This window comes from Phocoena phocoena, chromosome 3 (assembly GCF_963924675.1).
Source record: "Phocoena phocoena chromosome 3, mPhoPho1.1, whole genome shotgun sequence".
Classification (NCBI taxonomy): Eukaryota; Metazoa; Chordata; class Mammalia; order Artiodactyla; family Phocoenidae; genus Phocoena; species Phocoena phocoena.
This window is the reverse complement of record NC_089221.1, coordinates 28,850,509-28,875,702: the sequence shown is the minus strand read 5'-3', so window position 1 is coordinate 28,875,702 and position 25,194 is coordinate 28,850,509. Positions and strand designations below refer to the sequence as shown.

At 40.2% G+C, this 25,194-nt stretch overlaps 3 protein-coding genes across 5 annotated transcripts in view; 1 reads left to right on the top strand and 2 right to left on the bottom strand.

Moving 5' to 3' along the window:
- Positions 1-6,712, bottom strand: part of DNAJC21 (DnaJ heat shock protein family (Hsp40) member C21) — a 28,699-nt gene extending 21,987 nt beyond the window's left edge. For 2 of the 3 annotated variants that reach the window (XM_065874481.1, XM_065874483.1), the window contains exons 1-2: positions 6,468-6,564; positions 212-305 (exon numbers count right to left, since the gene is read on the bottom strand). In XM_065874481.1, coding sequence (XP_065730553.1) covers positions 212-305; positions 6,468-6,564 — 191 coding nt within the window. Of the gene's footprint in view, positions 1-211; positions 306-6,467 lie in introns of all 3 variants that reach the window. The other variant, XM_065874482.1, reaches the window with a different exon arrangement.
- A 3,535-nt stretch (positions 6,713-10,247) lies between these two features.
- On the bottom strand, positions 10,248-18,656 carry BRIX1 (biogenesis of ribosomes BRX1). The gene is made up of 10 exons (XM_065874142.1): positions 18,465-18,656; positions 16,198-16,309; positions 14,793-14,836; positions 13,202-13,272; positions 13,014-13,063; positions 12,836-12,909; positions 12,629-12,679; positions 12,398-12,499; positions 10,961-11,089; positions 10,248-10,709 (listed from the first exon to the last, which is right to left on the bottom strand). Exons 1-10 carry the CDS (start codon positions 18,621-18,623, stop codon positions 10,440-10,442), a joined length of 1,062 nt encoding a protein of 353 aa, XP_065730214.1. The 5' UTR covers positions 18,624-18,656; the 3' UTR covers positions 10,248-10,439.
- A 777-nt stretch (positions 18,657-19,433) lies between these two features.
- Positions 19,434-24,795, top strand: RAD1 (RAD1 checkpoint DNA exonuclease). The gene is made up of 5 exons (XM_065875236.1): positions 19,434-19,628; positions 20,517-20,625; positions 21,982-22,240; positions 24,182-24,280; positions 24,618-24,795. Exons 1-5 carry the CDS (start codon positions 19,434-19,436, stop codon positions 24,793-24,795), a joined length of 840 nt encoding a protein of 279 aa, XP_065731308.1.
- The last annotated feature ends 399 nt before the right edge of the window (positions 24,796-25,194 follow it).

Sequence of the window (25,194 nt, the reverse complement as noted above, 5' to 3'; positions counted from 1 at the left end):
CAAGCTTTGTGTTTCATCATCTATAATATCAGAGTTGGAGTAATCATCTCTAAGGTTCCTTCCTACCAACACACTGCATTTTATATAATGAATAGGCGACTAGTGCTTTAGAACACACCCCAAACCATTTAATATATTAAATTTTTTAAAAACCCTCTGTTGACCATTCTTCCCAACAAGATACACAAGGAGGGACAGCGTGAATGCTCACCATGCTCTTTCCTGAGGGTCGCTTAGCACATCATACGCTGCTTGGATTAGTTTAAATTGTTCAGCTGCTTCTGCGGCATTATCCAGATTTTTATCTGTTAAAATAAAGGCACAGAAATTCAGTCATCAAAAAAGTAAAGGACAGACTCTAAAAGGGACCTCTTCCATCAGAAATGCCATAAATAGATGAGTGTACAAAAATGAAGAAAAACAACTAAGGAAAACCAGAAAACGGATGACAGCTGATAATCAGGATCTGTTATAAGTGGGAACTTGAGTAGAAATTTCATGCTTTTCTCTAAGTCTCAGTGCGTCACTGAGCACTCAACCTGGATATCCACAAACAGAAAATGCTGAGTAGTACACATTTTATTTTTAGAAGGAATAAAATACATAAATCAATCATTTATAGAAAGGCTGTTACTATTCAGTGCTAGATTATGTTTAATCCATCTTTACCACCATCCTTAAGGTTTTCTTTCTTACCAGCATATACCAAAATAAATCTCATAAACTTTAAAAACGATGTGCTAACTAATTACTTTTCCCCTAATTAGTTGTGCTTCCTTAACTGCGTAATTCAGAAAGCATCTTTGCCTCAGGGTGGTAGCCAGCTTCCAAGATGGCCCCCAAGGACCCCCACCTCCTGGCACTCATGCCCTGTGTGCTCCCCTCCCATGTCACCGGGGTTGGTCTCTGTGACCAAAAGCAGGTGGCAGGAGTGGTGACGGTACAGGACATTACTTCCAAGATTAGATCATGAAAGACTGCAGTTTGCATCTTGGGCGCTCGCTCTCTCTTGGATCGCTGGGAGTAGCCAGCTGCCACAGACACTCCAGTGGTCCATGAGAAGCCCATGTGGTGAAGAATGGAGGCCTCCGGCCCACAGCCAACAAGGAACTGAGGCCCGCCATTACTGTGGGGGTGAGCTTGAAAGTGGGTTTTCCCAGACAATGGTGATTCAACCTGGTGAGAAAGCTTGAGCCAAACCACCCAGCTACACCATTCTGATTCTGATCCCCAGAAACCGTGTGAGTCCGTATTATGAAAATATTTGCTAAAAAAAAAAGAAAGTATTTGCTGTTTGTTGTTTTAAGCCCTAAGTTTTCAGTAATTTGTTACACAGCAATACATAACTAATACACTCAGAAAGTAAAATATTTTGAACCTACCGTGGAGTACATCAACGTTCTTTAAGCTACAACCCAGTATCTGCCTCTAAGAAAAAAATATGACAGAAATAGTCTTAAAACAAGGCCCTCAAGGGTATCCTACCTCCTCTTTTCAGATACCATTACACAGTCCCAAGTCCTTCAAGCGGCCTTCTGCTCAACAAATGACACAGACAACACTTTCTCAAGTGCAGCAATTTGCCATAGCTCTTTTTACTAAGATGCTTTAACACAAAAAGCTTTAGAAATAGAATCGTGCTCCCCTGGAATTAAAAAAAAAAGTAATAAACAGAAACAAAAAAAACTCCATCACAGGAGCCTAGCTGTATAAGTAATACAACGCTGGTCTAACTCCCCTTCCACAGAGCAGCCCATGGGTCATCTCCTAGCCTACCTCTTCTCTGGACTAAATCTCCCATTTCTTATGCACACTATAATACCCTCTACTTCAAATGCTGTCAAAGACAGTGATCATCAAGGAGCCATTCATCAATTCCTTAACATTCTACTTCTAATCACTATAGCTAATTATATTAGCTTTTAGCAACAATATCACAGTAAGTCATATTGAATTTATAGGTGACAAAGTTTCAAGTATTTTTCATATTAATTACTGACAAGAGGGACTTCCTTGGTGGCGCAGTGGTTAAGACTCCATGCTCCCAATACAGGAAGCTGGGGTTTGATCCCCGGTCAGGACCTAGATCCCACATGCATGCCGCAACTAAGAGTTTCCTGCCACAACTAAGACCCAATGCAACTAAATAAATAAATAAATATTTTTAAAAAAAATTCCTGACAAGCCAATATAACTGTATAACAAATATTTTTTTAACTCAAACATAGTACTCAATCCATTCTGTGGTAGATACTAAAGGTTAGATCATCCAACACCTCCCCCTCCTTTATCTCTTGCAGCCTTTACTGTGGAGGCTGGATAAGCTAAAAAATAAGCAAGTATTTTAGCTTATCCAGCCTCACTTGCTGCTAGGAAGGGTCGTGACACAGTTCTGACCAATGAGATGAAAGCAGAAGTCTGTTAGTGTATTTTCTTTCCTTCCTCTTTTTGTCTTGTACATGGGCATGAGAGCTGGAGCTTCAGCAGCCATCTTGAGACCATGAAGAAAAAGTCAAGAGATTCACTGTGATATTACTTAGCCACTGAAACAATGCCAGCAGGCACCTACCTCCAAAACTCCTTGTGGTGAGAAAAATAAATTCTTAACTTACTAAGCCAGCAACTGAATCTCCTGACATGAGACAAAAAAGGCGGCTGTTTGGGGTGGTACGTGGTGGCTGTCTTCACCTTTTCATCTGTACTTTGTTGTCCTGTTTCTTCCCACTCCCTTCCTTCCTCCCTCAAAGAAGTCTGGTAAGAGCTAAAGCTTTTAAACATAAAAACCCACCAGTGTACCATCTGAAAGTAAGATCTAATCACTTGCTGGAGCTTCTTTTTTAACTAGTTTTTTCAATCTGTCATATGGCTTTTTATTTCACTTAAATATACTTGTAACTGGTTGACCAGGAGGTTGAACATGACTGTAGTTGAGTTAACAAGCAGTCATAAAAAATGGAAAGCCCGGGCTTCCCCGGTGGCACAGTGGTTGAGAGTCCGCCTGCTGATGCAGGGGACATGGGTTCGTGCCCCGGTCCAGGAAGATCCCACATGCTGCGGAGCGGCTCGGCCCGTGAGCCATGGCCGCTGAGCCTGCGCTTCCAGAGCCTGCGCTTCCAGAGCCTGTGCTCCGCAACGGGAGAGGCCACAGCAGTGAGAGGCCCGCGTACTGTAAAAAAAAAAAAAAAAATGGAAAGCCCACCTTAATTATTAGCCAAATGCAAAAGCCACAGGTATTGCAAATCCAGTCATTAAAGTTTAAAAGGCATTCTCATACTATCCTGTGCTTTTCTCTTGATCCATTCACACCGTCTTCCACTTTGTCCCAAATGTTTTCACACTACCTTCTAGAACATTTCATGGACTGTGCCTTTTAAGTCCTGCCTTGACTGAAGCCAGGTTCCCTGAGAACACCACTTCCCTACAGGCCTCTCGGGCTCCAGCACAGCTGTCATACAGCAGGTTCGGTGGTAAAGCTGACATCCTCCTGGTCACTGATTCTCTATTCACCCCTGAGGACAAACCAGCATTCCTTCGAGATTCAGGCCATTTGGCTATCTCTCCGTCTTCCCCTCCTTCTCACTGTCCACTCGCCTCCCAACTACTCCCCCTACTCACTGAGGATTTTAGCACGTGACTCAGGCTCCACCCCCAAGTCCTATCCTCATCCTAGTCATGTCAGTGTCCTGGACCTACTGGTCTCCCTACCTCCAGCCTTGCCCTCTCCAATCCATTCTCCCCACTACAACCCAAGAGATACAAGAAAAATACAAACCTATCATTTCTCCTGCTTCCAACCCTTCAATGGCTTCCCAACACCCTTAGGTTAAAACCCAATCTGCCTAATGCAGGTTACCACAACCTTCAAGACCGGGCCCGTGCTCACCTGGGCAGGCTCACCTCTTTCCCTTCCTAGACTCTGCCGTGCCCTCTCTTGCCTTCCACCTCCTGTATTCCCGCTTTAGGTCTCGACCTAGATGTCACTTCTTCAGGGATGCACATCTATCCCACCCACTAGAAAACCCAGTCCAGATTGGTACATGTGCTCATAAGCACCTTGTATTTGCCCTCATACTGCCCTTATCTCACCGGATGAAAAGTGACTGCTTTCCTCTGTGTTTCCCAGAAGACAGCAGGGCCAGCAGGGCAGGGACCACCCCTGTCTCATTCTACAGTAAGGTGTTCAGGGAACAGTCGTCAGATGAATTACTGAAAGCCTGGCTTTCACAAGGAGTAACCTCACTACGCAGTGCTATTGACCCTACTGGAAATCATTCTCAGTTCCTCGATAACAGAAATAAAGGTAATCTCTTTCTTTTTTAACAATGAAAATGGGCAGCCTTTCTATATGAGGTACGTATTAGTCTTTGAAGCACAGCCCATATGTCTTCTAACATCTAACACAGTACCTTACACACAGAATGAAATTAAACATTTGCTGAGTGTCAGACTTAACAAATTAATGAGCCAGCAAAGCAAAGCATATCAAAATCATGCATCTCCTGGGACAGTATCTACCCCTTATATGTATAGGCATTTTCAAACCAAGATATTTAGGATGTTACGAATTCTGATGACATTCAAAGAAGCTATTCACATTTAGTTACTAACACACTTGGTTTCAAAGTAGTTAACTGATATTTTAGTAACATTTGCCTTCTTCTTTGCAATGATTTCCAACTAGTCACCAAATCTGGTAATTTTTCTTTTGCAACTTCTCTTCATCCCAGGCCTTACCCTTCCCACTGACCCCAAGCCTAGTTTTGGCCCATCGGTGCCCAAGGCGGACTCTACCTGACTTCTGTCTCTACCCCTCCTCATACTACTAAGCTGCCTTCATAGCACCTTCCCAAGACATCTTAATAAAACCAGCCTCAACTCTCCACTATTGGATAAACAAATTTCACAGTCCTTCGCCTAACATTCAAAGCCCCTTACAATCTAATCTCAAACTACTACTCAAAAACGTTTTAATACTGTCATCAAAATTATATATGCACTTGGTGACAAGCAGTAATCCTCTTTCCCACCCTTTCCCACCCAGAGTCAACAAATTCTTAATTCGATTTCTAACGGTAACCCCTATTACTCTTACCCTAATTTTGGACCTATTAATTTTGGATATAGCTAATGACTTAATGAACATGTAGCTTATTAACCTCTTCCCTTCCAATAAACATCAGATTTTTTTTTAGTTCCTCTGTTGGTCATCATTACAACTTTAAGCAACAAACCCATACCTTTATTTCCTGTTCCATCAACTATAACCATTACCTTCTGACTTTGGGTCCCGAGCCCTTCCTTCAGCTCTTCTCTCAACCCATATTTTCAGACTTCCGATAAACACTGCCTTCGGTCGAACTGTCCCCTAGGCCATCTTTGGGACACTCAGTGCTCTTTCCCATACTGTTATATTCACTTCTCTCAATCCCATTCCTCCAGGATCCAGCTAATGGCTAGACTCCTCTGCCAAGGGGGAGCCTCACTGCCTTTCAGTACACAGTGGACCCTGAATCCCTGGGGCAGTTATTAGTTGTTCTATCAACACAACTACCAATTATATATGCTATGCTATTTTGTTTGCATTTGTATTTAACTTTTCGTGTGTGTAAGGCATGTTTTCCAAACAAGACTCTGAGGTTTCCATCTTAGCATTTCAGAGACTCTAGAAACATGCTTATGGACTCGTACTAATACGAAAGCCTCTTATAAACCTCAAAAAGCTGAGATTCAAATTCTGTCTTAGCTCCCCAGTCTAGAAGATCAAATTACTTCACGACAGTCACAAAGGCCTGGACTACAACCAAATAAAACATCCAAAGGAAGCACACTTCTAAGTAAACACATGAACTTCACTAGGGAAGACACTCAAAATCCGAAGTGACGTACAGGGTCTTTTCTCCAAAAGAGAAAAAAAAAGGCATAGCCATTTAAAAGACATTTCACTAGCTCCTTTGTCTTAATTACACTTAAGTAGCTGGGATTCCTTGATGAAGCTAAGGGCCGCCGAGGAGAAGCCCGGGGAAGCCGAGCTGCAGGGGAGTCCAGCAAGGGACTAGCCCGAGGCAGGACTGGGTTAAGAGCTCGCGACTCCTCCCCTCTCGGGGCCGTCTGCGAAGGAGTGGGAGGGGCAGGGAAGTCTCTAGGACATTATCTTTCCCCAGCCATTAGCCACGCGGGAACCGGGGGGGCAGGGGGGAGGGGCGTCTAGGAAGGGACGAGGTGCTCGGGGCTCGAGTGAAGCCTTGGGGTGGAGGGCTGTGTCCACCGAGGAGCCGAGGACGCTTATCGCCAGGACTGCGCAGGGGCCACCTGGCCGGGCGCCGGCCCGATTTCCAGGGCGAGGGGAGTTACCGAGCGGGCAGCTCCGGGCACAGCCAGGTCCCTGGAGTTACCCTAGGGAGAGGGTTGAGAAAGGTCGCGAGGGCCAAGGCTTCTGCGAGGGGCCACGGCGGTTGCGGAGTAGTTACCCGGGTGCCATTTCAGGGCCAGTTTCCGATAGGCCTTCTTGAGCTCCTCCTCGCTGGCGTCGCGCCGCACCCCCAGCGCCTCGTAGTGACACTCCATCGCCCGGCCGGGCGGGGGGCTCAGGCCGGGGCCCGGGGCGGGGCCGGTGCCCGGGTCCGGGCCGAAGTGGTGGTGGTGGCGCTGGTGGTTCTCTCCTGTGGCAGAAGCCCGGCGCCCGCACCCGGCCCGCCAGCGAGCGCGGCGGCAGCGACGGCGGTACGGGGCGACGGTGGCGCGCGGCGGCGAAAGGCGGCGCCGGTTGCGGCACGCGGGAGCGCGGAGGGGGCGTTACCGGAGGCCGCGGCTCCGCATGGGCTGGGGGAGGACCCTGTTCCGGAAATAGCCGCGCAGGAGGGAGGCGGAGCCGCGGAGGGACGGAGGTGGGGCCTTAGGAGAACGGAGGCAGGGCCACGGGGGGCGGGGCTACGGTGGGTGTTATTGTGAGGGACACAGAGGGCGGTCAGAGTGACACCAACTTGACAGCCGACCTGAGAGCTAACGTAGGAGTCTCATGGGATGATATTCTGGAAAACATCTTGTGGTTCTTTAACATGAGCCCCGCTTTTACAGATGAGGACGACACTCAGGCAAGTGGTTTGCTCAAGCCTCCCCAACCAATCAGTGGCAGGATTCGGTTGGATCGAATCCAGGTTTTTTAACTCTTCAGATATCTTCGGTTACCACTTAATGAGATCTCTAATATTGCTTGTCCTGACCAATGTGCATGAGAAATGAGTAGATGACTTAAACTGAAACAATTTAAGAGGAAGCATCAACATGTTTTGAAGTAACATAGTACTACATGTTTTACCACCAATGTGAATGAAATTGTGCTGGTCCACCCACCCATCACTCTTTAATCCTAACTTTTTGGCCTCTAAACCTACATTTCCAAGATTGGTTTACTTTAAGAATGAAGTTAAGGGAATTCCCTGACAGTCCAGTGGTTAGGACATGGCGCTTTCACTGCCAAGGGCCGGGTTCCATCCTAGTCAGGGGAACTAAGATCCCACAAGACCAGCGGGCTGCCAAAAAAAACCCAAAAAATGCAGTTAAGAGATAGTATTTAACCAATAGGTTTTGGTTGATCTAACTGATACACTGTATTATGGGATGTAAGATCTGAACAACTGTTCCAAGCAATTTGATAAGGTGTCAAAATACTATCCTAATTGTCATTAAAATGCCTCAGTATAGGGCTTCCCTGGTGGCACAGTAGTTAAGAGTCCTCCTACCAACGCAGGGAACACAGGTTCGAGCCCTGATCCAGGAAGATCCCACATGCCGTGGAGCAACTAAGCCCGTGTGCCACAACTACTGAGCCTGTGCTCCAGAGCCCGTGCTCTGCAACAAGAGAAGCCACCGCAGTGAGAAGCCCACGCACCACAATGAAGAGTAGCCCCCACTCATTGGAACTAGAGAAAGCCCTCACAGAGCAACAAAGACCCAACACAGCCAAAACTAAATAAATTTTTAAAAGAAATCCATCAGTACACCAGAAAATTTCACTGTAATGTGGAATGTTTACATATATGAGCTGTTAGATGTAGGTTGTCTTTGTCAACCACCTATGGTTAGAGAGAAGGGCTGGCTCTGTTGCTAACAAATATCTATTGTACAGGGTTGGGTATCCCAAGTTTAGGAAGCTGTCCCTTTCTTCCTTAATACCCTGCCCCCTGCACAATCAAAACCAACCAACTCTAAACCTCATCAAGTTTCTAGGCACAACACTGTCCAACCCACTACTCAAAATTCATACTTGCCTCTTTTCCAAAGAAGGAATATACTATATGGTCTTGGATTGTAAATTGGTAATAGGTAGGGATTGAGAAGTTTGAGTGCAATGAAAAACAGGACCTTTCCCCATCTGAGAATGGAATTAGGGGAGGGGGGGTTGGACAAAAAGTGAAAAAACAAAGTACTTTTTTCTTCCTCCAACTCCATCTGGTTTTGCTACCTCTTTTTTTCCTCCTGAGGGAAAAAAGGATCTATTTTTACTTATAACCTTGTATCAAAATTTAAAGATAATTACACTGCATATAAATTTCAGTCTAAAGAAAGATCTTCACTAAACAGGCTGACTTCTAAATGAACATGGACTTGGGAGATGAGGAATTCTCATTCAAATGAGTTATCCATATAAATGATTATGAAAGGGAAATATACAGCTAATTTTCAGCCTATATTCTGTCGCCTAAATAATGGCCTTTTTTCCCCTGCACTTAACCAGATTTGCCTTTCATTAGCCACATACAAGTATTGAATATTTCAAGTGAACCTCTGACTTGAATTACTTAAATTTCAAGGTTAAGTAGCTTAACTTATACCATTTCAAGATAAAGTAGCCTAATTATACACTCGGGAAGGCCTTTCTTAGCAGAAAATTAGGAAAAAGTGAAATGGAAAAACTGATCATTCTGCCTACACAGATCTAAAATAAAGACAAAATCAAAACCCAAGTGACAAACTAGGAAAGATGCCTAGAAAAACCTCACTATATAAAAAAGCCCTTACAAATTCATGTAACTACCACACAAAAGACTAGTCACAAAAGAAAACCCAGTACATAGCCAAAAAACAGTATTCATTTTTTTACCTATCAAATTGACAAAGATTATCTCAGCAAGGGTGTAAGGAAATGAACACTAACCTCTGGTGAGGTACAATATTTAGGGGAACAGGTTCATAATTTTTGACCAGAGTTCTACTTATAGGAAACCACAAATATTGTACAAAATACCTATAGAAAGTTTGCTGCAAGCACCTATACCAGAAAAAGATAAAATTGAAATACTCTAATATCCAACAAGGGACTGCTTAGATAGGTGTGACAGAGTGGAATACTATGGAATTACTAATCACGCTGCAGAAAAAGACAGGAGAAAATGATTAGCATGAAATTAGTGGGTGACAAAACACCACATGCATGACCCCTATCCCTGGCCACTTGCACCCAGAATCTTGTCTTTCCATTACTAATCGACTTCCAGGGTAGTAAGGCCAGTGCTCTCTTTACTTCAAGTAAAGTTCTTTCTTAACAGGAGAAATTCAAATCTTCTGGTGCCCTCTTAACAACTGTCCTGTTTTTCTTTCTTTTACTGTTAACTTGATAAGTAATTTACAGGCACTGCTTCTAAATTAAATTTGTAATCTACAAAAAGCTTTCAACACATATAAACTCATTTGATTTGCAAAACCTTTGTGTTTTTTTTTTTTTTTTTTTTGCGGTACGCGGGCCTCTCACTGCTGTGGCCTCTCCCGTTGCGGAGCACAGGCTCCGGACGCGCAGGCTCAGCAGCCATTGCTCACAGGCCCAGCCGCTCCGCAGCATGTGGGATCTTCCCGGACTGGGGCACGAACCCGTGCCCCCTGCCTCGGCAGGCGGACCCTCAACCACTGCACCACCAGGGAAGCCCAAAACCTAAGTATTTTTAGCATACATTTTCAAGGTAAGAAAACAAGATGAGAGGTTGGCTTTTCTGGGGCCTCACTGATTTGTGACTCAGGGACTCAAACCTCAGTAAGATGTTTTCCCTTCTAGCAGTCTACCCCAACTTTACCATCTGAAACTATGCTCTCAAAGTGCCTAATGCTCTTTTACATGTAATAATGATCCAATAAATCTGTTTGAATTTCAGCTTTGCTAAACTCAAAATTTTAATCCAATAGAGCAGGCCTAAACCTTAATTGTGCTAAGTTTTTAATAATACAAACAAGCTTTGAAAAGAAAAACAGAAATTAAGTGATGAGTTCTGGTGATATTTTATTTAGAAAAAAATAGGACCCGCCCCCGCCAAAGCCACAAAATCTTAATTTTTCTCTTTTAAATGTCACACTAATTAGATATAGGGTTGGCCCGAATAATAAAAGTATTTTTACACATTGAACATAAAATAAATATAAAACAAATGAGAACAAATTAGTTATCCATTGATTCATTTTGCATTCCCACTGTTCATCTTCTGTTTCATTTTCCTTTGCCTTTTATAAATCCTTTTCTTTCTTGCTTTCAAATCGACTTTTGGCTCTGGTTTTACCCACTGTATTTCTATCGGCTTTTCCTCAGCTGGTATAACAAAAACATCTGCAGTGGGATCATGGGGAAGAATAGTCTTTGGTTCTTTCTTTCTCAGCTTCTGCACGTCTTTCACTTGCTGTTTCTCTCTGTATTTTGCAGCTGTGATGGATCTTATGACACGCCGATGCTAGAAACAAAAAAATATTAAAGGTGCTTTTGAAATAAAAATAAACACTTTATATACGGCAAAGACATTAACTTATGAACCCTACTTCCCTTCACCCTGTGTCATCAAAAAAAAAAAAAAAAAGCAATTTGTAAGACTGTACGCAGCAAAAACCAAATTCAGTTTCACAGTTAACACAACAGTTACTTGACAGAATTATTTTGGCCCAAGAGTTCTGGGACATAAAGGACCACTGAACAAAAACAGCTTACCATGTTTGGTGACTGGTAGTGAGGATTTTCATACAAAGTTGGTCCTCCAAAACTTCCCTGGAAAATCTTTATGAGATTTAAGACAAAACGGGGTCCTATTTCTACAAGAGCAGCATCTTCTTCTATGATCTTTAATAAAAAGGAAACATTTCATTTTGGTTTGGATATACTACTCCTAAAATGTATACAGGCTATATCCTCATTACAAATGTGCCTAAAAGAACTGATAACCAATGAAGTTAAGGTGGAAATGAAACTTGGCAAGTGCCAAATCATCAATACTTTCTGAAATACATTACTGGTTACAGGTAGTTGTCATAGGAAAATATAAATGCTTTTTCAGTGTGTTTTTAAAATTGAGTCACTTCAATTTGGTCTGTATCTTGCTTCTCACAATGCAAGTCTTCTTGAAAAATTGTGGTTAAATGAGTATTTAAAACTGCAACCATGGGCTTCCCTGGTGACACAGTGGTTGAGGGTCCGCCTGCCGATGCAGGGGACACGGGTTCGTGCCCCGGTCTGGGAGGATCCCACATGCCGCGAAGCGACCGGGACCATGAGCCATGGCTGCTGAGCCTGCGCGTCCGGAGCCTGTGCTCCGCAACGGGAGAGGCCACAACAGTGAGAGCCCGCGTACCGCAAAAAAAATAAATAAAAAATTAAAAAAACCTGCAACCATGATAACAAAATGGATTAAAGCACCCTATGGGGCACCCTTTCAAAATTTAAATCAACCCCTAAATTGTTTTTATAAATTGAATTCAAATTAGATTAAAAGGTAGATAAAAAGACGTTGGCAGAATTTATTTTTGAATGGTTACTGACTGGAATTAAGAGACAACTTCTGAACTACAAATATTACTATAGTTGGTTAAGGTATGCCTGCCCTCAGGGGTTAAGAAGGGGATATGTTTAACTCACATTGCAAAGTACCCAATATAACAACAACATGCAGAAAGGAGCCCAGTTTCCTTCACAAGCTGTCTGAAATTTTGCCTTGCTGCTCCCTTCCACCTCTCCAGATTCCCAGAATCACCTCTCCTCCTGGATGAATCATTGTATGACTCATCTAACAGTTCTCATTGAATGCTTTCTACAGGGGTTATGTTTTTCAAAGTCTTAAACCCCACCTCACCCCTGGTAGATTCTAACGTCTTGGAAGAGAAACTTATATTTTACTCAATATATAGTGGCTTGTTAGAAAATCCATACACCATATTAGCTGATAGCCATGAACCTAAAAAAAATCCATACACCATATTAGCTGATAGCCATGAACCTAAGTTATGAGATAAAGGTTATTTACTACAAGTCTGTGGGGAAAAGAAAGCGATGTAAATGAAAAGAAAGTAATTTATCATTTGCATTTTCCATGTCTATAAAAACAATATATCCTAATTTATTTCAAAGTATAATTAAAAGTTAATTAAAGCTAACCTGAAAGTTCCGAAACCATATCCTATTATCCAAAATAGTGAACGTAAACACATGGTCCACAAATGGTTGACTTTTGGGATGATACCGTGGTGTACTAAAGATCTAGTGGGAAAAAGGACACATTAGTTCTGTATTCTATGACATACCATGTGTGCTTCAGATAGCTAAGTTAAAAGGAAGACACTCATTTAGAATATTTTACTAAAAATAGTTTCTAGTAAAGATAGTTACCTGAATTAAGAGTTCTTTTAACAAAGCAAAATGTGGTAATTCATCAAAAGCCTATAAAAATAGAGTGAACATATTACTTGACATTAGTTTTGTTTAAAATTGTTTGTGTTTTTATATTAACTAAACTGAATTATACAACTATATCCACCAAAAAACAACCATGCACAGTAAGAAAATTAGACCTCATACACTAAATGAGAAACTTACAGGATCAAAAGACAAGAGGGGCCGAGAACCTTTCAAACAGTTTCCAGTCATCTTTAGCTCAGCTAGGGTATGAACTAGAAAAATTACAACAGCAACAAAAATAGTTATAACTTTGGCACGATTATCCCAAAAGATTATTTTCAATTTTCTCACAAAAACTTAAATTGAGTCAACTTACTATTTTGAACAAGGAATTTAGCAGATGGTCCATGAGGTGAATTTGAAAGCCTAAAAATTATAAAAGCTTTTTCAACTAATTAAAATTTAGAACGTAGTAAAAGCTTACTACCAATTCAGTTTAAAAGACACCATAATGTGCTAATAATATTCACATATTCTCTAATCTTATTTAATACATTCTCTTACCACATATAGAGATCTTGTTTTTTCTTAGCTTCAAAATAGATACATTTATTGCAGTTTTTCATTTCACAAACCTAAACGGAGCAAAGTATAGAAAATTGAAGTGGATAATAAAAATAAGAGCTAAAGTAATTCAATGCAATGAATATTTAGATGCCTTCAAAAATACTTAAGCAGGTTAACAGGCTACAAAGGTCTAAATCAAGGTAAATTTATTCATGGAAACGTTTAAAGTTCCTCTTAGGTGTTCTGTCCAAGGTAAACTGTGCTCTGCCCACCTCTTTGGTGGAAGCAGCTACTCTTTCTGGCCTAGCATTTTTACTGGCCTCCCTTGGGGAACCTCTTCTTCTGACCATGGTCCTGTGTACAAACTACAAAGATTTAAAACAAATGCCCCAGGGATAAAGCACATTACAATTAGCCTCACCAACTGTAGAAAAATACAATCCTTACAGAACCAAAAACATCCTTTATAATGGTTACTTTGATCTTTAACTCTCTAGCTTTTCAATTTTAAGCTCAAGAAATTTGTTTTTTCTTCCTCATCTGTACTACCATTCTGTGATTTGGTTCTGTAAAATCACTAAGGAGCTGGTGAAAGGCAAGTATACAAAACCCATTTCAAGCTGAATTAAACTTCAACATCTTAGAGATTTACAAAGTCACAATTGAGAAATATACAAAAGGAATGAAGTCCTATATTACTGTAGTGTTCATAAACTAATACATATACACTACCTGAGGCTTAAAGAATTCTTCAGTCCAATGCTTTTGTTCCTTACTGGTCTTACAATAAACACATCTACACACTAAGTTGTGAGCTTTAGCTGCTGGCAACCCATATCCTGTTTATTTCTCCTATCTTCACTTGAAATTATACTACTTGTTTACGGCCTGTCTCCCCCATTAGAATGTAAGCTCCATGATGATAGGGGCGTTTTTTTAAACACTGTTTCTATAATGCCATGATAGAGCAGCACTTCAAAAATGTGTGCTAAATAAATAACAGAGGCATTTCTAATAGCTAAAGAGAATTATCTTAAAACAATTCTAAGTTTTAAAAGAAAATCTGCTCTAAAAACGCAAGTTTACTCTTCAACAATACTTTGAAAATTTAACATATTACTAGTTTGTAATATCTTAAGAGCAAATATCACATGCACCGCTTTTAAAACTGGCAAAATACTTTTCAATGAGTTTTAAAAAGTATTTAATGGACTTTTTATTTACGTTGATAACTTTTATGAGTACCTACTATGAATTTAGCACTGTACTAGACATAATGAGAAGAAAAAAGAATGATTTAATCCTTGTCCTCAGGAGATTTCAGTATGCTTGTTGAGAGAAGACAAATATAAGAATGATCAAGAAATTATATACTGAAGCACTAAACTGTGTGAAATAGACAATGAGCACTATAAAAATTTAAAAGGCAGATAAAGTTCATAAAATTTGCATATCTTATACAAAACAACTTAAAAGTCACTGAATAACTGACTTATTTTCTAAATGAACTATTTCTAGTGTTCCAAATATTGTGTTCCTAAATACAATGTTGCTAGAATATTTTACTTTAATTAATTTCTAAAATTACCTCGTTAATCACAAACAACTTATCTTTACGATCCATTTTAGTATCTATAAAAAGAAAAAAAGGTTAAGTAAACAAAAAATTTCAAAGCTACTTCAATCAAATCACTTTCTAGGAAATTAAATATTAAGTATTTTTATAATCTTCAGTTTAAATGAGATTTTATTAATCTTCAAAATGATTAGACCTGAAAACGCATGACCTCTTTAAAAATCTTGTTCTTTTGAAATGTAAACATGAGTGATTAAAAATAGTCCTCAAGAATTATAAAGCTCTAAGCAGTGTCTCTTACTTGTGTACAGACATACCTCAGAGATGCTGCTGGTTCAGTTCCAGACTACCGTAACAAAGCGAATATCGCAATAAAGCGAGTCACACAAATTTTTTTGGTTTCCCAGTGCATATAAATGTTACGTTTATACCATACTGTAGTCTGTTAAGTGTACAATAGCATTATGTCTAAAAAAACAATGTACATACCTTAATTTAAAAATATTTTAGTGCTAAAAAATGCTAACAATGAAGAAGTTTGAAATATTCCAAGAATTACCAAAATGTGACACAGACACAAAGTTAGCAAATAAATGCCACTGAAAAAATGGCACCAAGAAACTCGCTCGACGCAGGGTTGCCACAAACCTTCAAATGGGGGAAAAAATTGCAATAAAGCGAAGTGCAATAAAAAGAGGTATGCCTGAATTCTATGAACCCCTTTCAAAAATGGGAAAATTCTCACAAACCACATTTAGAGCTCATAAATTAAAATTCTCTCATTAGTTTCAGAGACCTGAAGATGTAACAGCAGACCTCAGTTTGAGAAACACCGGTCTAAAGAACTAAGTTATTACCTAGAATTAAAACCAAAAGCACCTCCCAACACAGGCACAAAAACATCTGCATGAGGGCGCTGTCACAGTTATAAACCCCAAACTAGATGTTCTTCACTTGCCTGTAAGATACCCCATTACTAAAAAGAAAAGCTTGGCACTTAGGAGCAGACGGAGTCCCAACTTGAAGGTGCTTGAAATCCTACTCCTGGCCCATTAAGTTTTTTAATAAAAAGTTTTTTTAAATACAGAAAGCAATACATGGCAGTCCCAAATCATTTAGAAGGACAAACCAGCTCATGACCTCTGAGAACATTACACTGAAGGCATTCCTGGACCTTTAAGAAATGTTTTGCTAGTTGCCATCTGTTTAAGAAAGGAAAGAGAATGTTTAATGAATTTTGCAAAGAATTTCTAACAAAATATTAATTGGAAAAATCCTGGCACTGAACAGATACACTTCTGAGAAGTCATGGTTCTTTACCTGACATGCTGAACGAACAAAGTGTGACTCAAAGTGAAAACATATCAACAGGCAAGTTTACAAATACAACATTTTAAAGTATATGATATAAAGGTACCTGCTTTAGAATGAGGCATCAACATTCTCAAGTCTTGCATTAAATGTCTTGTTCTGAAATTTATTCCTCTAGAAGAAAAGATGAGAATCCGTTCCTTATTTTTCCACTTGCCCTAAAGAAAAAAAAGTGAGATGAACTTTAACAGTTCATAATGGGTCTACCTTGTTTGTTTGTTTACAGATAAAGCTTCCAAGTAGCAAGCCAAACAATCCTGACCTTGACCTTTAATTCAATATCTCTGTAGCACTCACTGACCCCAGCTGCTACCCAGAAATCTCCTTGGCTTCCCTTCTTTTTGTTTTTTTTCTTCAATCTCTCCAATTCCTCCTCCTGACTCTAAAGATCCTTTCTTAGCCCTCTTTTTTATTTCTGATCTCTCCAGGACAGAGTTCTCATAATCATTCTCACAGCTTTGATTGTCAACTAACTACAGAAAGGTAAGGAACTCTTTCTAGCCCTAATAATCCAAGTATTTGGCTTACCTCAAATTCAACTCTAGAATGCCAACCCTTAAAATCCGGTAAATTTCTTTGCTATTTATTTTTCTGATGATGTCACCATCATTTCAGTCCCCCACACTATGACTCTTCCATTTGCCCTTGTTCTCTCATATCATAAGCACTAGTAAATGCTATCAATCTCTCTTTGCAACAACTTAGTCCTCTCCTAGTGATACTGCTTTCAAGCTTCAGATTCTTAATCTCATATCAATTGCAAACCTTCTAAATGCTGGTCTTTCCAGCCAGAAGCTCCTCCAACAGACAAGGCAGGCTACCGCCTACATGCTCCAATCACATCTTTAACTTCCAGGGTTTTCTAAACAAAGTCCAAAATAATACAGCTTTAACACTGGATTCTAAAATACACCTATATTTCTACTTCACTATTGCCCCAAATAAACCCTATACTTTAGCCAATTTGGCTGTACTTTTTAAACTGTCAGCATTTCGTCCACTTCAACACCTTTGATTAGTTTTTTCCTCTCTCTCGCTCTCTCCCTCTTATATTGTTCCCTCTCATTTTTGAATATCAGAATTTTGCCCTTACCTTGGGATCCGGCTCAAAGGCTAAATCCTTCATGATCCCTTACCTGGTTATCCTAAAATAACCTTTATCTCTTGCACTTTAGTAATATTTTTTATATTGTGACTCAGATCATAGCTACTATCATATTTCTTTCTAGCTCTTAAAGGGAAAAGTGAGAACACTAACATTTACAGAAAATCTACAAGTTCAGCTTATTCTTCACAAAAAGTAAATCACATTTTCTTGCTCTTAATTTACAGGTGAGTGAAGAGTTCGAAACATCCCTGATAATTAATATCACAGCTAGAATTCAAGCTCATCTTTCATTAACTAAAATCTAACTCCTTTCCCAGTGTTTGCCGCTCCACCACAAAGGGTCATTGACCTATCACTCACTACGTGGTAGACAGACGTTTACGCTAAGTTTGGGAGCGGGGGTGACAGAAATTAATAAATCAAACACAATTCTTGTCTCCACAGTATCTGATATAGCTTACGGAGCTCTCAGTTGACTGAAAGTTAAGTCCAACAACTTGTGTTCACCTTCTTTTGAATAAAAAACATCAACTCATATGAGTTCTTAGTTTTCTTCTAAACTCCAACATGTTAGGAGGAAGTGGTCATGTTCTAGCTTTGCAATCCCAAAGCAGGGGAAACCTAACTTCTTACGTGCCTGCCACGTTAAAACTTTGTCGAATATACGTAAAGGTCATACTATCTACTCCAGTTTTCGTTACCCCTTTAGAGTTAAAGATCAAACAAGTCAAAATCATAATCCCAAAGGAGAGCAACTTTTAAACGACCACATAACAAGCTTCAGGATCCCTAACTGACCGCAGCTCAATATGGCAGAATGTGGAATTCTGGAAGGTATTCACTGGAATTCATCACTGGAAAGGACATACTCGAGAGCGAGGAAAAACTTTGGGGAAAAAGTACTATCCTTCAACGACAACAAAAAATGGAGTAACTGGAAGACCAAACACTGTAACTGAGTCCCCGTAAGTCGCTTCCTGTGAGCCGGGTAAGAGCTCAGAAGTCGGCCCTGTTGCTCAGCCCGCAGCCTCCAAGACTGCAACCACGTGCACGAGGGTTAAATGTAAACGCTGTAGGGGGTCCCGCCGGGACACATGGGACCGAGCTCCCGAAACACCCCTGCAACTCGGAAACCCGCAGAGCCATCATGTGGTAACCAGCCCCAGCGAAGGCGCGTGAATCCACGGCCGTAGAGCCTCCCCTACCTTGCAAACCGGGCCTGGGATACGGTCTCTCTCTTCCTCCGCCGCCTCCTCTGCTACGTCGCTCGGCTTAGCAGGCGCCTTAGCATCTTTTTCGTTTCTTTTTAGCTTTTTCGCCTGAAACGCCGGACCTCCACGCCGTTTCCTCTTGGCCACCGCCATCTTGCTCCCCGCCTTCACTCTGGGCCTTCCTTCCGGCTCGGCCGCTCGCTCCGCTTTCCCATCTCTATGGTCCCGAGGCTCGGCCTCGGCAGTCCTCCTCCTGCTCTATGGTGCCTCCTTCCCGTCTCTATGGTACGGCTCGCTCGGCTCTCTAGGCCTCGTATATCTCTGTGGTGACGGTGGCCGAGCTGGCCGAGCCATCTGAAACGAGTGGCGGGAGCCTCTCCACTTCTTCCCCAGTTTTCCGCGAGCTGCGTCCTGGCTCGGCGCAAAGGTAAGGTTTGGGTGCTCGGGATCCCGAGATTAGTAAGCGGGTGCCGTGGGCTGGTGAGCCGCGCTGTCTAGAACTCTTCGAGGACCTTCCGAGGACTCAAGCCCGCCCCTCTATCGCCTGTTCTGTTAGGAGTAAGGTTGGAGGTGCGGGACACCTCAAAACCGACCCTGGGGATACGTAGCCCCAGTTTGGTTGAAGCTGGCCCCGAATGACCGTGTTAGTTGGCCTATTTTTATCCTTCGTAACTTTTCGTGTGTTACTGTCTCCTTAGTAAGGACGACGAAACCGTAGCTTACAGACAGTAATTTCCCCCCAAGTTAGAAACAGTTAAGTGGCAGAGAGGTGGGGTTCAATCCCTGCTCCGCCGAGTTCAACGTCTAGACCTCTTGCACTCGGCTCAGCGCCGGTTGAAATCGCGGGCCTCGTCAGCACTGACGCGGAGTTTTATCTGTCGCATCTCATCAGGTGTTTCGTGACCCCGCGGGAGCGGGTGTTGGTACCTGGAGCATCCCTCGGGGCCGAATGCGTCGTGGACCATGCCCCTCCTAACCCAGCAGATCCCAGATGAGAATGATTACAGCTTAGTGGCTAGCCTTGACAACGTCAGGAATCTCTCCACTATCTTGAAGGCCATTCATTTCCGAGAACATGCCACGTGTTTCGCTACTAAAAATGGAATCAAGGTTACAGTGGAAAACGCAAAGTGTGTGCAAGCAAATGCTTTTATTCAGGTATGGAAGTAGGCACCTTTAAGCCTGTGACATATGATATTCTTCACCCAGCTCAATGAATTCCGAGGGTCTTAATAGACATCATTTCAGTTAGAGAACAAAATATCATTATTTGAATTATTTTTCTCTTCTGGTAACAAATTCTTTCCCCATCGTGTTTTACAGAGATAATGGTTAATAATAATAATGTCTGAAATATATTAAGCTAAACTATAGGCGAGCACTTTTCTGAGTGTTTTATATGCTGCCAACAGTCCTGCAGCTGGCAAGTGGCATAGTTGGGATGAGAACCCAGAACATTCGTTTCCATAGTATATGCTCTTTTGCACTACCTTCCTATTATTAATTTTTTTCCTTGTAGTGGTTATAATCTATTTGTTCTTACAAAGTAATATTTTATGGTTCAGATAGGATTTCAGATTTAATTCAGCGTTTTTTTTACAACACCTAAGTGCACAGTATGACCTCAGGTACAGAGGAATAAATAAGACATGGTTCCTGTCCTCAAAAGAAATTGAAAACCAGTATGACTCATGCGGTGTCTAATTGGCTGTTTTCCAAATGACCTTCGCCAAACTGATGGGCACAAAATGGAGACAAGGGAGAGTCATGTGGAGGATAGTTTAGCTCCAAGAAGCTAGATGAAGGACCTTTCATAAAGTTTCGCACGGGACTGAAATCAGTTACACCTTCAACTGTTGAGTAGCAGTATTCTAATGGATCACAATTGAAAAAGTTTAAGATGTTTTGATTGATAATCAGCAATTATTTTCATGGGGTTAGCACAGTATTGTTATTTTAGAAACATATAAAGTGAAATCTAGAACCTTATATGTGAGTTTTCATTCTTTAATATATATACATTTTCACATTTACTTTTTTTCATAGGCTGGAATATTTCAAGAGTTTAGAGTTCAAGAAGAGTCTGTTACTTTTCGAATTAATTTAAACATCCTTTTAGACTGTTTATCTATTTTTGGATCAAGCCCTATGCCAGGTGAACTATTTTATTATCATTATAACAACATAAAAGAATTATATAGAATGCTCAGAAAAACAGGCAAAGTTATTAGAATATAAGTAATATAAACATTTGTTTAGAAAATTAATTGCCAATTTATTTTTCATTTGCCACAATCATGGATTCTGATTTTTCACAGTGTTAATAGAAAGTATGCTTACGGTTCTTTTCATATTTGCAAAAGTATTTACATTCATCTTTTTTTTAATTTATGAAGATTTTAGGATTTTAAATTTGAACTAATCAAAAGAAGACTTTGAACATGTCTTAAGTATCTTTAACATTGAGAAATATGTTTTAATTCTTTTTTCTAACTTGTCTAGAATTACAGTTAGTGGCAGAAAAAATAGATACCAATTGTCCTGACTCCCAGTTTACTGTGTTCGAAATTTGTTTGCTTTTTTCTTTAATCCCTGTTTATAAATTATGTTTATTTTCTTAAATGCTTTCCTTTAAAATATTTATATATTTTTAGGACTAGTGAATTTGGTTGCTCTAGATATAAAACAACAAAGGAATCCCTAGAAGAATGATTTTTTATTTCATAGGAAAGGAATCTGGATATTTGCTAGGGAAAATTCAGTTATGGTCCTCTAGAAAATATATTTTAATTTTGTAATGACAATTCCATTATTATTGGAATTGGTTAAAATTATATTTTCTAATGCAGTATTCCCCAGCTAGTTTTCCATCAAAGCATCTGCCTTCCCCCATTCCTCACCCAGTTCTCCACCCAGTAAGGAAAAGGAACTAGAGTGTCCTGTCATATTCCTCCTCCTCTCTACTGGTTTGCAGAGGTAAAACCCTAGCCACCAGTAACCATCCTTTTTCTCCCAATTAGACCTTAAAATTTGAGGAAATGTAAAGACTATCTCCCAATAGAAAAGGTTGGAAGGGTCCTTATCACAGTGAATACACTGATGTTATAGTAAGACAATATCAGAGCAATCCATCGTTGAATTGAACGTTCACTAATAGCATAGCCTATTCCACAACAGTTATTACATGAAGTATTGGACCATATAGATTCTCCATCCTGAAGTTGTATATATATAATCAACTATTTCTGAGGTGTTTTTTGGCAACCTGGAAAATGATTTCAAAGAGTTACATTACGTTTTGTTCCTAATTTTTTACAGTTATTTTTGGAATTGTCTACAGTAGACAGCTATCATCAGGGAAGATGTGAGCCCCTCTTATAAGGATATACATACATATATGCTAGAAATGGACAGGATAAGATATTCTTGAGGAGTTTTAGGCATCATTTGAGTAGAAGCTGAACCCAGAGCTAAAAAGCTAAGCCCCAAGTATGATTTGTTTCCATTGCAGGGACTTTAACTGCACTCAGGATGTGTTACCAAGGTTATGGTTACCCTTTGATGCTATTTCTGGAAGAAGGAGGAGTGGTGACAGTCTGTAAAATCAACACTCAGGAGCCCGAGGAGACTCTGGATTTTGATTTCTGCAGCACCAATGTCATTAATAAAATTATTCTGCAGTCAGAGGGACTCCGTGAAGCATTTTCCGAATTGGATATGACAAGTGAGGTCCTACAGATCACGATGTCTCCAGATAAACCTTATTTCAGGTACTTGAAAGCAGTACAGTTATAGTTAACGTAGTTTACTCCATCTCCCTACTTACACATTTGCTTAGGATGCAGAATTTTTATTATCCAGGTTACTAGAATTTTCAGAACTTTAGAGAGCTTTTACTCTTACTTCATACTTTTTTAGGTCAAGACACTAGGAAGACCCAGGAAGATTAACTCACTATTTAAAGCTTCATAGGTAGTGTTGGTTTCTAGAAGAGTAGTCCAGTCTCCTAGTTCATAACCTAGTGGTCTTTTCATTGCTGTACTACTTAAGTGTTGTAGATAGGTTGCATCGTGAGGAAAATTGGGCTTAAACTTTTGGAAAAGGTGTTTGTAGTATACGGCATCTCTTTTTCTTTCCTTTCAAGTTAGTACAGGATGCAAAAGGAAATAGGTGTTTTCTATACATGGTTCATTCACTAAGTATCTATTGATCACCTACTGTGTGCATATTTGCCTTATTAAGCACTACAGGAAGGAACAGCTTAAAATCAAGGTGACAAGGATATATGTAAAACAGCTCAGAGGGAACAAAATTACATGCCATTAAGTTCCAAAATAATAAATACTTAGGGAACCAGCACTTAGGCAGGAATGGTCAAGGTGAGCTTCCTAAGAGAGGGCAATTTTCATCAGGAATACAGTGTCACAAACTATCAAGCTGCTTCCCATGTTTTGACCCAACAAATTATGAAATGGCAAAACTCTTTTCATGATTAGAATCAATTTAGAGAGAGAATTTAAATGTTTTCTCTTTTGAAATATTTCAGAATATTAAAGAGTAAAGGAGTTAAATACATATAGTATGAGAGGTGTAATTGTTCTTTTTGTATCTACTTTAGAAGAACTGCAGGCCTTTCTCATAGGTTAGGCAGTTAAAAATTTGGCTCAAGATTGGTTAAAATGTTAATCAAAATGGAAATCAGTGGAACCCTACTTAAGCAGTGATATGAATTAAAATTCCAGGCACTTAAACAGAGTATTCCAGAGGCTCCCCATCTAAATGATCTCTCAACATGAGTAACTAGATGGATCATGATATCTTTCATCTCCCATATAGGAAATTATTTGATGGTGGGGAACTGGAAGTTGAAATTTTTTTTTTTTTTATACATTGAACTTGAGGAGCCTGTGACACTAGGGAGTAGTTGGATATATAGATCTAGAGCTCAGGAGATCAGTCTAGACTGGAAATTTAGATTTGGGAGCCATCAGCATGGCTGGGCATGGACAACATAGCTGAGAGAAAGAGGTGACGTTAGAAGAGAGAAAAGGTGGATCCTGGGGAAAGCCAGCACCTAGGTCTTTATCGCTGTGCTCATATAGTGCTCACCCACATGTTAACCCCAAAGAAAATGATCAGTAAGTTCATGCAGATTAAGTAAACATATAAACATTCATAAATTGTCTACAAACTGCTGATACTACCAAGCAAAGAAAACCATAAAACAGCCTGAAGAACAGTCTGGGATACAGAAAAGCCCTAATTGCTTGGTGGGGCAGTAGAGACAGGGAACAGGACCCCAGGCTTGCAGCTGATGAAGATCAGCGTCTTCTGTCACTCCTCAGCTCTCTCCTGTTATATGGTTCTGATTTCAGGAGGAGGAAAGGACAATATCAGAGTAGAATTCAGGTAATGAAATTAAGGCAAACCCCTATGGATTCCTTTTGTGACTGGCTTTTTTCAAAGCCATTAATTAGTGGCTAGCTCTCCTGTACTCCCACAGCATCCTACAGGAATCTTTATTATGTACTTGTTATAGTGTCTTGTCACCAGGTGTTTACATACCTGTTTCACTCACCAGAATTGGCTCTTAAGGGAGAGCTTCTTAAGGGAAGCTCTTAAGCTTCTTAAGGGAGTGTTTTCTTATTTGGATCCTAATGTGGCTTATTGTTGGACCAATGAATAAATGAGTTGCTCATTTTCTACTATAGGTTATCTACTTTTGGGAATGCAGGAAGCTCCCACCTTGACTATCCCAAAGATTCTGATTTGATGGAATCATTTCACTGTAATCAGACCCAGGTCAACAGGTCAGTTCTTAATATAGAGGTTGCCATTGGTGATGAAGGTGAGGTTAAATACCACATTTCTATTAAATAAATTTTTTAAAACTTTCAATGTGTAGATAAAAGTATAGCATTAAGAAAAACAAATAGTAGGTTGCTGGGTTTACTTGGGGATTTTGGATTGCAATAGTGGATGAAATTTTTTAAATGAAGAGAAAATACTAGCAAATTGGACAAGTATTTGATTTTATTCTTATATTTGCTACTTGGTAGTTCTTGGCTAATTTTTGTCCTTTACTTGGAATTATGAGCACTGCTTTAAGTGTGTCCAAATAACAGCTTTTTATTTATTTTTCTACAGATACAAGATTTCTTTACTGAAACCCTCTACAAAGGCATTAGTCCTATCTTGTAAGGTATCTATTCGAACAGATAACCGAGGATTCCTCTCATTACAGTATATGATTAGAAATGAAGATGGACAAATATGTTTTGTGGAATATTACTGCTGTCCTGATGAAGAAGTTCCTGAATCTTAGTCTTAAGTATGGCAATCCACTGTGCTATTTATGTACACATTCATGATTGGTCATGTTCTCATTCTGAGTGTAGCACTCTTCGTGATTTCTTATTGGATTTTCTAAGGGAAAGAAGCATGGAAGAGATAGAAGCTAAGTCCCTGCCCCCTAATAGTTGCTGTATATTTTATAAGTAATGTTTTCACGTAGTCACAGATTATCCAGTACTGGACTAGCCTGTGGTTCTGTCTTTTGAACTCATGGGAATCGTTATGAGCCGAGATGAGTAAGTTTTATGTTTTATTCTACTTAAGCAGGACATTCCAAGAGTCTAAAAAGTTAAAGTTTGGTGAAGCCATATCTGAAATGTTCTTTTATTTATTTACTGTTAGAAAAAGCAGTGGCATACGGGCATCGCTC

Coding starts and splice junctions, on each gene's coding strand:
- RAD1 (XM_065875236.1), top strand. CDS start 19,434: ATGCCCCTCCTAACCCAGCAGATCCCAGATGAGAATGATTACAGCTTA. Junction 19,629..20,516: donor AAGCAAATGCTTTTATTCAG/GTATGGAAGTAG, acceptor TTTTTTTCATAG/GCTGGAATATTTCAAGAGTT. Junction 20,626..21,981: donor TGGATCAAGCCCTATGCCAG/GTGAACTATTTT, acceptor TTTCCATTGCAG/GGACTTTAACTGCACTCAGG.
- BRIX1 (XM_065874142.1), bottom strand. CDS start 18,623: ATGGCGGTGGCCAAGAGGAAACGGCGTGGAGGTCCGGCGTTTCAGGCG. Junction 13,064..13,201: donor AAACAAGATCTCTATATGTG/GTAAGAGAATGT, acceptor TATAATTTTTAG/GCTTTCAAATTCACCTCATG. Junction 12,680..12,835: donor CCCTCTTGTCTTTTGATCCT/GTAAGTTTCTCA, acceptor CTATTTTTATAG/GCTTTTGATGAATTACCACA.